A 12,663-nucleotide genomic window follows, 5' to 3' on the forward strand; every position below is an offset into this window, starting at 1 on the left:
TTGATTACATTGTGACATGCAGCGTTTATATAGGTATAAACAAAGTCTTGCAACATTTTCATAACATTCATTGTTTTCTAACTGTGGAAACTCATAGCTGAAAGTAAAATGTATATACAATTGAAGTACAAATGTTCATATAATTTATATACAATTTATATACTAAACTCATACCTGAAACTGAAAACTGATATTCAAATATTATGTTTCTAATAGTAGCCTAATTGTCATTGCATTTTTACATGTTTACTTATAAAACTATGAAACCTTTTAAGAAAACATTTATTTTGTATAGGTTACATTGTCAGAACATACACTTGTCTTATAGTATTTTAATAGATGAGTCGTATAATTAATATATTTTGTCTCATATATGCCATACCATATCTTTCTAGGAAATGCACCACAATCGTGTGGTCAATTGTGTTTGTCATATAAGGTGCATATATAAATACATCACTGATAACTGAGCTATTATAGTTGTAATGTCTTAAATAAAGTAAGTACAATTATATATAAAAATTTCATGTTAAATATTAAAATGATGGAACACAAACCTGGGAGAAGGAGAAACGTGTTGGTGGAAAATATCCGCGGCCTCACTGAGGCGACCAGCTGCACGAGCTCATTAAAGGGGCACGAGACAAGTCAAGAAAATGTTTCTGTTAAAATACCTCTATTTGTATTTATTTGTATGTGTATTTACTATGATTTACTACTGTATGTAACCTATCCTTATTTATTTAGATACATTAAATGTTTTGCTGTGATTAGACCAAATATCATATACTGTTTGGCCTGGTGTCTCAATTTAAGAATTACGCATGTTTCTGTATGCTAATTTATTTTAATTATGCCTTTTACTGGTCAGCCCGAAAACATTTCTACTAAAAGAGAGTAGGAAGGTCAAACATGACAGGTATGCAGGAGAAGCTGTAAATGCAAGCTATTATGGATTTTCTTTTCTGACAAAAAAAGTCACATTACATTAAATTAAACTACGGAAACCTATTAACGCCACAGAGAAAAAAAAAGTATTGTGTTATTATGAGATAATATTGCGTAATTTCACAATACTATTGCGTTATTATGAGATACTATTGTGTTATTTTGCAATAATTATTCAGTTATTCTGAGTTAATATTGCATTATTTCGCCATAATAAAGTAGGCTCCCTGCTAACACACAACATTGCCAAAACATTGCAGCAACATAATTTACATTTCCTACTTTCTCCTTTTCCTGTTTTGCAGGTTCTCCTAAAGGGAAACTGATGACCTAAAACAAGACCTGCTAACCTGTCTAACTCCTCTCTCCTCCCATCTACCCTGCTAACACACATGTTGCAACAACATTGTGTGTTAACTGGGTATCCCTCTCTTACCTCCTTCTAAGTGTACTTATCTCATAATAACGCAATAATAATTGCAATATTACACAATATAATCTCATAATAATGCAATAATTATTGTGAAATAATGCAATATTATCTCATAATAATGCAATAATTATTGCGAAATAACGAAATATTATCACATGATAACAATACTTTTATTTTTCTTTGTGGTGCTAATATTAAGCAGTGAATATTCATAAAACTATATTCCATTTATAATTTAGATTTACAGTATTATTATGAAATCAAGTTTTATACAAAAAGATTTAAAGATCATTAAAGGTTAAATTCACATAAATATTAGCCCATAGGTAAACATAGCTATTTGCTTTCATTTAAAATGCTTTATTTTTATTTTTAATTTGTGTGATTTTCCATGTGGCAATTAAATTCTTCAATTAAATTGCTGGAATCAAAACAAATACAATCATACATTTAATTGTTTATATCAATAATTGAATTGCTGAAATCAATATAATATATTTAATAATTGATCAACAATTATGGATTAATGCTGGCACTTTGTTTCTTAATGTAAATAGGTCCAGGCCCATGGTCTATTTTTGATACCTTCCTGATAACTTACAGCAAGGTTGCAATTACCTGCTACGTTGCGGTAGATCCATCCTTGCAACCTTTTGGCTTGCTGCAATGTAACTGCAATCTTGTTGGTATATTTCACCACCTAAACCTTTTTGTGTAAGGATATACATTAAGAAATCAGCCTGCTTGTATACTTTTTATTCATTTTTTTAAAGCATAATCATGGAAAATTACAAATTTCTGTAAGAAAAATTTAAACTAGCAGATTTCAAAAAATCTTTCAATCGAGCAGATTCTAGAAAATATTATTAAAAATCAGCTACTTTGAACAGCTGTTTCTGTGATGAACTGCTCTTGCTACAAACCCTGTGCAGGTTAGTGCTTAGCCACCAGAGCTGCTCTCACAGATGGCTGAGGGTCTGAGAGTCTGTAGTCTCTCTGAATGTCTCTCTGGTCTTCTCGTCAGCTATGTTTTGCTCCACTTCTTTCCTCCGGAGACTGCTCTTTACTGCGGCTTTGTAAATCCTTTTGAATGTGGGACTGGAAAAGTAGTAAACCACTGGATCCAGCATGCTGTTGAGATAGGTCAGGCTGATGGTGATGTAGAATGCACGATCCAGAGATTCATAAGCATCACAGCTCTTGATCTTCTGGCCCTTCTTAGCCCAAATCACCAGCTGGGTGACATTGCTGGGGAGAAAACAGATCACAAACACAACTACAACCACACCAATAAATCGCACTGCTTTCTTTATCTTGTTGTGCTTGTCTAGTTGTCTGCCCTTAAGTTGCCAGATGATAGACAGTGAGCAGTACACTATAATGCCCAGAGGCACAATGAACTCCAAGAAGAACAGTGCATTGTGCCACATACTTCCAGAGACAGAGGATAGATCTATAGTGAAACTATCACACTGTGTAGAGTTTCCCACCTTCATTAGGTGGGACTCAGTCAGCAGGTACACTGTCATCAATATGGCAAAAGCCCAGAGAGCACAGGCAGCGAGCCCTTGAGATGGCTATGAAATTTATGGGATGGTGGGGATGGACCACTTTGAAGTAGCGATCCACTGCCACTGCTGTCAGGAACAGAATGCTTCCTCCCCGGTTCATGGCCAACATGAACAAGGAAATGCGGCAGAACACGTCACCGTAGACCCAGTGCTTGTTCCTCAGGTAGTAGCTTGTCCGGAAGGGTAGTATGATGATCAGGAGGAAATCAGCCAGGGCCAGATTGAACAGGAAGACTGTGCTGGTTTTCCAGGGCTTCAGGTGGAAACAGAAGACCCACAGAGCGATCCCATTGCCCAGGGCACCCCGCACAAACTCCAGGATGAGCACGGGGGGAAGGGCAGTTGAGAGGATGTCTCCTGGATAAGTACAGACACTCCCATTTCCCACAGGAGTCGATGTCATCGTCAGGGTTTGCAGCACTCAACACAATTCAGGACCAAAACAGAAGAGCTGCCTCAAACTCTGCTGAGCTCCAGCTCAAGACAGATGCTTATCTTGGAACATGCTCCGAGTCTGAGTGGGTATACAATGACATCCTATACGTCAAGCCTCTGCAGCCGGCAGGGTAGTTCCTATCCGAGAATGAAAAGTTCCCCATAATACGTTTTATAGTTTGTTATAATAGTCTAATGGACTCTTTTCAAAGAAGGGCTAAATATGAGAACTAACACACTAATAGAACTAAATAACTAACTTCTACAAGGATGTATTCCATGGAAATGTAATTTTTCTTAACGTTCTGAGGCTGCATTTGTAATAATTTAAAAAAGCAACCATGTGCTTCAATTCAGGAGCTTCAAACCTGAGTGAAAGTGTTTAAATGATTGTGTTTAAGTGTTCCCTGATTTTCCATTCAGGAGAAATTATAGAATTAAAACTGTATATTTAAGCATCAACATGTTGTGTGAAAATGGGGATGAGGGGGGCGCTGATGTACGTACTTCTGCATTGGAAATGAAGACTAAACATGAGACACCCTCACTGCAATAGTGTGAAAAAATCCTCCCTTAAAAATGCTAATTTGCTTAGTGTGATACAATCAACCCAGAGATAATTTCTGGTGTGAATAAATGTCTGCCCAAATTGCACAAAGATAATTTTTCTGTTCACCATGCTGACCCACAGAAACTTACTTTTTATCTTAACAACAAGGACTTTTATGTTCACAAAACCTTTGTTTGTTGCCTTGTTTTGTTTTAAGGAGTGTATTTAGTAAGTTCCTTCGTGCTTTCTTTTTCTTATCCTGCAATCTTGTTTTCAGTCTTTCTGTCAGTGGCCGAGCATGAAACTCCAACTTTTAAAAATAATGTGATTCATAGCAAAATCTGAGTAGTTCACTCCCCCCACCCCAACACTTTCAATCCAATCATATTTTATTGTTTCAAAACCAATACATTGTAATTGACACCTGCTCCTGAATTTGCTGCTACAGCCCTCATACCAGCATAGACAAGATTGTCACATCATACTAGTCTCCTTCAAAATGTTAATGGTTTGGCTATTTGTTTCTTTTCATTCTGCAAGCTCCAATCGCAGGTGGACACCTAGTGACAAGCTTCCCCAATTAAATATTAAGGAGGTACAAGAGTAGCCATTGAGACATATCTAGTTATTCTGGGGGAACGAGCTGCTCTAATTGGTCAAAACCTGAAGCAGCAATCAGCCTGAGCACACTAGCCATCCCAGCTCCAATAGAGTTAGACAGGATTACACTGTTTATCTTCTTCTTATTGTCTGACCAGTTTTATTAGATTGGAGATAACGCAAATGGCGTTTTGGGTAGCAATAATACACAAAGCCAAAGCAACTTAATTAAACTAAAAATAATGGCATTGGTAAAGTGCCACCAATGCTATGCACATACGTGAGGTAGACTAGGAATGGTTACAATGCAATGTGCTTCAATACCGGGCACCAAAAGGTGTTTTCAGATATGACTTTCCATAGTGGGTGTGCGGAAGTAACACCTTACTAGTATCAGCAGTTTAGAAACCACAAAGCAGGCAGAAGCACCGAAGGATCTACCGCAACTCCCTGCATTGGCAATAGCTGATGACAGGCACCCGGTTCAGGTGCGTTTGCTTAACACACCCAGTGTACTCATTTCTCCTGTTTCTTTGCTATTTGCAAATTAGAAATGCTTTTGCCTGAATTTTAACCAAAATTCAGTTATAACCCTGCTATTCAATATACTCAATGTCATGAGGAGAAAAAGAGATTTAACTATTATCAGCAGGTATTTAAATTGCATGTCCATTTAAAATGTGATTTAAATGTTTTTATTTGAAGTCCCTTGTTTTATGTTTGTGTAGCAGAATAGTACATTCTCTGTCTCTTTGCAACATCACCAAATATGAACTGCACTGTTCAGAAGCTTCTAAATGCAACATTGGAAAAGCATCTAGAATATAATTTGCCATATTCAGTGTTCAGAAATGTTATGAAAACTACAGCATGATGGAACTGCAGGATTATGTTTAAGTCAAAGGCAGCCCTCTTCTGATAAAGTGCAGCAGTGACTGTAAAAGTTACTGTGACATCATCTGCCTTTATCTTTAATGCTGCTAATATCCATGCACCACATTTACACAACAAACATAAAATACTAAATAAATGATCTCATTCTTATGAAATTAAGTATTTGGCATGCATTCTGCAGACCATAAATGGCTTGTATTCAGCCTGCTTCTATACTTCTATATATATATATATATATATATATATATATATATATATATATTTAAAAGCATAATCACACAAAATTACAAATCTCTATATAATCTTACAATCGAGCAGATTCTAGAAAATATTATTAAAAATCAGCTACTTTGAACAGCTGTTTCTGTGATGAACTGCTCTTGCTACAAACCCTGTGCAGGTTAGTGCTTAGCCACCAGAGCTGCTCTCACAGATGGCTGAGGGTCTGAGAGTCTGTAGTCTCTCTGAATGTCTCTCTGGTCTTCTCGTCAGCTATGTTTTGCTCCACTTCTTTCCTCCGGAGACTGCTCTTTACTGCGGCTTTGTAAATCCTTTTGAATGTGGGACTGGAAAAGTAGTAAACCACTGGATCCAGCATGCTGTTGAGATAGGTCAGGCTGATGGTGATGTAGAATGCACGATCCAGAGATTCATAAGCATCACAGCTCTTGATCTTCTGGCCCTTCTTAGCCCAAATCACCAGCTGGGTGACATTGCTGGGGAGAAAACAGATCACAAACACAACTACAACCACACCAATAAATCGCACTGCTTTCTTTATCTTGTTGTGCTTGTCTAGTTGTCTGCCCTTAAGTTGCCAGATGATAGACAGTGAGCAGTACACTATAATGCCCAGAGGCACAATGAACTCCAAGAAGAACAGTGCATTGTGCCACATACTTCCAGAGACAGAGGATAGATCTATAGTGAAACTATCACACTGTGTAGAGTTTTCCATGTCGATTAGGTGGGACTCAGTCAGCAGGTACACTGTCATCAATATGGCAAAAGCCCAGAGAACACAGGCAGCGATTGAGGCCCTTGAGATGGCTATGAAATTTATGGGATGGTGGGGATGGACCACTTTGAAGTAGCGATCCACTGCCACTGCTGTCAGGAACAGAATGCTTCCTCCCCGGTTCATGGCCAACATGAACAAGGAAATGCGGCAGAACACGTCACCGTAGACCCAGTGCTTGTTCCTCAGGTAGTAGCTTGTCCGGAAGGGTAGTATGATGTTCAGGAGGAAATCAGCCAGGGCCAGATTGAACAGGAAGACTGTGCTGGTTTTCCAGGGCTTCAGGTGGAAACAGAAGACCCACAGAGCGATCCCATTGCCCAGGGCACCCAGCACAAACTCCAGGATGAGCATGGGGGGAAGGACATTAGACAGCACATCTCCCGCAAAAACACAGCAATTATGTGACACTTTACACATGCTGAGGAGAGCGTCTTGGGTGTTGATCAAGAAGCAGATCATAAGATACTGGTCTTCTGGTGTAATATACAAATGATGAGGACTTCCTGCTCCGTCTAGCCCTTAATACTCAATTTGGTTGTCCTATAGAGAGCTTTAAATCACTTGATAGAAAATTAACATTGTGACTTTAAGGGGCTCTGAACACCACATCAGACTTTCATTTTGGTCTCAAAAGGGAAGTTATAAGGTTAAAACTTTAGTATATGAGGTGTGAACTGAAATGTTATTAATATCTTAAGTGGTTTGGTCAGAAACCGCAAATTAAAACTTAAATGTATTTTCAAGGTTTAACTTAACTAGCAATTTATAAACTGAAGGTTGGTCAACTTTGTTTTGTCTTCTAGCGCTCTCTCTAAATATTACATTAAGTAAACACTTGAGAGAAGATTTTTGATGGATTGCTTACTAGATTGAATGTTGGAAGATAGGGTTGCTAAAATAACATAATAGTAATACAATTAGACCGCTTCACAAGCTAATTTGTAAATGTTTGTAAGGATATTACTACATTGGAAGTATTATTTATGTTGAAATAAAAAGGTATTTTACAGTGTATTTGTGCCAGTTAATGGTGCCATACTATCAGGGGCAGTGTATAGTTGATGAGTTTATTCAAACATTCAACATGTGGCTTTCAAAGGTTTCAACATACGATTTTGAACGTGTATGAGCTGGTCAAGTTGTCTGGAAGTGAACTTGCACACAATTCATTCTCAAAAAGCATGTTGCAATGAATAAACAACAACATCCTCAAAGGAGACCAAAGTTTTATATTTATTAACCTAAAGATTGCTTTAGTGCAGTGTTTTGGAGTAATTCACAATTATATCAGACCTTTGGCAACCAAGAGAAAAGCAGCTATACAGAAATGAGGAGAAAATAAGTCAAGAAAGGGGCCAGTCCACAGTTTCTATACAGTAAATAAAATAGATATAAAATGCCTTTTGTATGTATGTGTGTCTTGTATGTTTATTTGGCCAGGTCATGGTGTTGCGTTGCATTCCTCAATAAAAGTGCAGGTTGGGTGATTACTTCTTTACTTCTCCAAGGTCTTCAATGCTGTCATCATCCACCTGCCAATGTCAAATGAAAAAGTTTTAGCTGACTTTAGTAGAATTCCTGCAGCTAGAGAGACAAGTGTAAGACCAATTTCTCACTTTAATTTGGGGGGGGTGACGTCTTACCAATAGCTTCTAGTGACACTGTTCTATAGGTGGAAAGGTTTGCTGTACAGCACGCATTGTTTACCTTTTATGGCCTGGTCTCGGATACGACACTCATAATACCAACACGTTTCGTACGGTGCGTACATTTTTAAAAGATCTCCTTCTACCGTAACTTGATAATTAATGTTTATTTGAAAATGTAAGTGAAAAGTCTAAACCATACTGTGCTTTTTACATGGGTACACTACAATCATTTTACATGATCTCTTATGGTAAAATACGCATTGATTAGTGCAATTTCTATGGAATTAATTCATAGCACTAACCTGGGAACATCTGTAATTGCAATTTATTTTTGCTTGGTAGATTTTAAAAATATGTATAATGAAGATCAACAATTTAGTGATTACTCATTTCTTCAGAAGCATGCACCCACACATACAGTGATGGAAAAAAGTATTTGATCCCCTGCTGATTTTGTACGTTTGCCCACTGACAAAGAAATGATCAGTCTATAATTTTAATGGTAGGTGTATTTTAACATTGAGAGACAGAATTACAACAAAAAAATCCAGAAAAACGCATTTCAATAAAGTTATAAATTGATTTGCATGTTAATGAGGGAAATAAGTATTTGATCCCCTATCAATCGGCAAGATTTCTGGCTCCCAGGTGTCTTTTATACAGGTAACGAGCTGAGATTAGGAGCACTGTCTTAAAGGGAGTGCTCCTAATCTCAGCTCGTTACCTGTATAAAAGACACCTGTCCACAGAAGCAATCAATCAATCAGATTCCAAACTCTCCACCATGGCCAAGACCAAAGAGCTGTCCAAGGATGTCAGGGACAAGATTGTAGACCTACACAAGGCTGGAATGGGCTACAAGACCATCGCCAAGCAGCTTGGTGAGAAGGTGACAACAATTGGTGAGATTATTCACAAATGGAAGAAACACAAAATAACTGTCAGTCTCCCTCGGTCTGGGGCTCCATGCAAAATCTCACTTCGTGGAGTTTCAATGATCATGAGAATGGTGAGGAATCAGCCCAGAACTACACGGGAGGATCTTGTTAATGATCTCAAGGCAGCTGGGACCATAGTCACCAAGAAAACAATTGGTAACACACTACGCCATGAAGGACTGAAATCCTGCAGCGCCCGCAAGGTCCCCCTGCTTAAGAAAGCACATGTACAGGCCCGTCTGAAGTTTGCCAATGAACATCTGAATGATTCAGAGGAGAACTGGGTGAAAGTGTTGTGGTCAGATGAGACCAAAATTGAGCTCTTTGGCATCAACTCAACTCGCTGTGTTTGGAGGAGGAGGAATGACCCCAAGAACACCATCCCCACCGTCAAACATGGAGGCGGAAACATTATGCTTTGGGGGTGGTTTTCTGCTAAGGGGACAGGACAACTGCACCGCATCAAAGGGACGATGGACAGGGCCATGTACTGTCAAATCTTGGGTGAGAACCTCCTTCCCTCAGCCAGGGCATTGAAAATGGGTCGTGAATGGGTATTCCAGCATGACAATGACCCAAAACACACAGCCAAGGCAACAAAGGAGTTAAAAGAAGAAGCACATTAAGATCCTGGAGTGGCCTAACCAGTCTCCAGACCTTAATCCCATAGAAAATCTGTGGAGGGAGCTGAAGGTTCGAGTTGCCAAACGTCAGCCTCGAAACCTTAATGACTTGGAGAGGATCTGCAAAGAGGAGTGGGACAAAATCCCTCCTGAGATGTGTACAAACCTGGTGGCCAACTACAAGAAACGTCTGGCCTCTGTGATTGCCAACAAGGGTTTTGCCACCAAGTACTAAGTCGAAGGGGTCAAATACTTATTTCCCTCATTAACATGCAAATCAATTTATAACTTTTTTTAAATGCGTTTTTCTGGATTTTTTTGCTGTTGTTCTGTCTCTCACTGTTAAAATACACCTACCATTCAAATTATAGACTGATCATTTCTTTGTCAGTGGGCAAACGTACAAAATCAGCAGGGGATCAAATACTTTTTCCCCCCACTGTATGTTAAACGTGTGTGGTAGTTTTTTGTTTTGTTTTTCCTTCGGTTTCCTACCTCAGGCCACTTATCTTGAATCACATCGATGATGTCGTCTGTAAAATCTCCCTGAATGATGATTTCATCCTCCGCTGTAACAGAGGCTCCACAAGAGAATTTCTGGGCAAAAAATCTCTGTGCTTCTTTAAGGTCAATATCTACAAGAGGGGGGGGAAAAAAGAAACTAAGACCATCAAGTGCCAGAAGAAATAGCATTAGGGACTCAAATCAGTCAAATAGTCCACTGTTTTATACTACACTATTAATGTGAGGAACAATATTTGCAGAAAACGTCTGTATGTGTATTTCTATTCAACGCAATGATAAGCTCTTAATGAAAGTATAGCTAAAAACAACCCACAAATGATTATTGTAAATTACTTTTTAAAAGAGGCTGCCGGTCATGTGCTCAGAAATAAGTGGTGGTGGACATAGCAGGTTCTGTTTCTGCTTCTAGAATTTCATACAAGTATGTACGCTTAAATAAATGTATAAATACGAGGATCAGCAAAGTACAACAAGATTAGGATTGATAAAGATGAACAATAAATTATAAAGTCAGGGTAATATGCTCACGAAATAGTCACACAATGCAGACATGTTTGTCTAACTCTTACCAAAGGTTGCAAGACCACAGACCCTAGTGACGTATTTCTTCTTAGCCCTGGGGATTTTGGCTATGGTTACTTTCTGGGGAACCGTCTTCTTCTTCTATTTAATCTGACCTCTGCCACCTGGAAGAGAGAGGGGCATGAGACTAGAGTACACCTCCTAAAGAAGTTGCAGAAAAAGCTTGCGTGGCATGAGTCAGTTTCCTGACCGGGGCCTCGAAAGCAGAGCACCACACCTTGTGCAGCACACACTACCAACACATATCTTCAAATCATATTTTAAACATGGTGTTACACCTCAAAACATCTCCTGTGGAGACCTTGATCCACCTCCCAGCTTGGAAAAAATACGGTTTGGTGATGAGGTTTATTCTGTGATTTTTCACTTTGATAAGAGGACATAATACATTTGCCTTTTCAATTTTGACATTAAGCACAAAGCACAAGCGCAAGTTTGCATAAACGTCAGCAGCAGCAAGATACTGATTTCAATACAAGCTTGAAAACCCACAGAAAAGCATTACTATTAAGCAATAACAATAAATTACAATATTTAAGTATTAAAAGCAGCACGGACAGGGAACGTTTTTATTTGGACACAAAGGGAACTCTCTCCAGGGCAGTGTTGGGGACCTGCCAGGCTCTCTATCCTGGACCCATTTGAGCATCATTGGATTTGGCCACAGTGAACAGAAATCCACCCCCAGTGAAAATTCCCATCGGTGGATTAACATTTCTGACCTCCCAAAATTATGAGTAAGACTTCTGAGAAGGAATTTTATTTAATACATGGTTTCAATGTGTCCACACAGCACTGTTCTGTTTAATAGGTCAGAACCCATATATATTGTGAGCATTTATTATTATGGACTCCATGTTAAAGTGAATATGAAGGTGGTTTTTAGCTGCTGTCTTGGAACATTAAAAATATTTAAGTTGTTGGTTCACTTGAATCAAGTGAAGCAACGTCTAACTTGGTTTCTACTGAAATGTGTCAAGCAGGACATGCTTACTCAAACCACAGTGTCAATACGAAAGCTGTGTAGATCCATGGTGCATTTCCTTCCTTATTTTTATGCATTTTTTTTTCTTCTCCATTTCCGGTTTTAAACTTCTGAAAAATGTCATGTTTAGACAAGTCTAATGCACATCACACAGTTGCATCCAAATTTAGACTGACTAAGCCTAAGACTAAGTCTCCTCATCCCCCGGCTAATATATATATACATACATACATACATACAGTGAGGGAAAAAAGTATTTGATCCCCTGCTGATTTTGTACGTTTGCCCACTGACAAAGAAATGATCAGTCTATAATTTAAATGGTAGGTGTATTTTAACAGTGAGAGACAGAATAACAACAAAAAAATCCAGAAAAACGCATTTCAAAAAAGTTATGAATTGATTTGCATGTTAATGAGGGAAATAAGTATTTGATCCCCTATCAATCAGCAACATTTCTGGCTCCCAGGTGTCTTTTATACAGGTAACGAGCTGAGATTAGGAGCACTCTCTTAAAGGGAGTGCTCCTAATCTCAGCTCGTTACCTGTATAAAAGACACCTGTCCACAGAAGCAATCAATCAATCAGATTCCAAACTCTCCACCATGGCCAAGACCAAAGAGCTGTCCAAGGATGTCAGGGACAAGATTGTAGACCTACACAAGGCTGGAATGGGCTACAAGACCATCGCCAAGCAGCTTGGTGAGAAGGTGACAATAGTTGGTGCGATTATTCGCAAATGGAAGAAACACAAAATAACTGTCAGTCTCCCTCGGTCTGGGGCTCCATGCAAGATCTCACCTCGTGGAGTTTCAATGATCATGAGAACGGTGAGGAATCAGCCCAGAACTACACGGGAGGATCTTGTTAATGATCTCAAGGCAGCTGGGACCATAGTCACCAAGAAAA

The 12,663-nt window shown here is 38.7% G+C and overlaps 1 protein-coding gene, 1 long non-coding RNA gene and 1 pseudogene across 2 annotated transcripts; all 3 read right to left on the reverse strand.

Moving 5' to 3' along the window:
- Window positions 1-2,192: 2,192 nt before the first annotated feature.
- On the reverse strand, window positions 2,193-3,480 carry LOC136712554 (hydroxycarboxylic acid receptor 3-like; annotated as a pseudogene).
- Window positions 3,481-5,750: 2,270 nt separating this feature from the next.
- Window positions 5,751-6,810, reverse strand: LOC136712592 (hydroxycarboxylic acid receptor 3-like). The gene has a single exon (XM_066689246.1). It carries the CDS (start codon window positions 6,801-6,803, stop codon window positions 5,859-5,861), a length of 945 nt encoding a protein of 314 aa, XP_066545343.1. The 5' UTR covers window positions 6,804-6,810; the 3' UTR covers window positions 5,751-5,858.
- Window positions 6,811-7,666: 856 nt separating this feature from the next.
- Window positions 7,667-10,869, reverse strand: LOC136712913 (uncharacterized). Its single transcript, XR_010804896.1, has 3 exons — window positions 10,757-10,869; window positions 10,158-10,297; window positions 7,667-7,984 (listed from the first exon to the last, which is right to left on the reverse strand). It is a non-coding gene; the product is annotated as an uncharacterized LOC136712913 (long non-coding RNA).
- Between the last annotated feature and the right edge of the window lie 1,794 nt (window positions 10,870-12,663).

Source organism: Amia ocellicauda, chromosome 17, assembly GCF_036373705.1.
Source record: "Amia ocellicauda isolate fAmiCal2 chromosome 17, fAmiCal2.hap1, whole genome shotgun sequence".
NCBI lineage: Eukaryota > Metazoa > Chordata > Actinopteri > Amiiformes > Amiidae > Amia > Amia ocellicauda.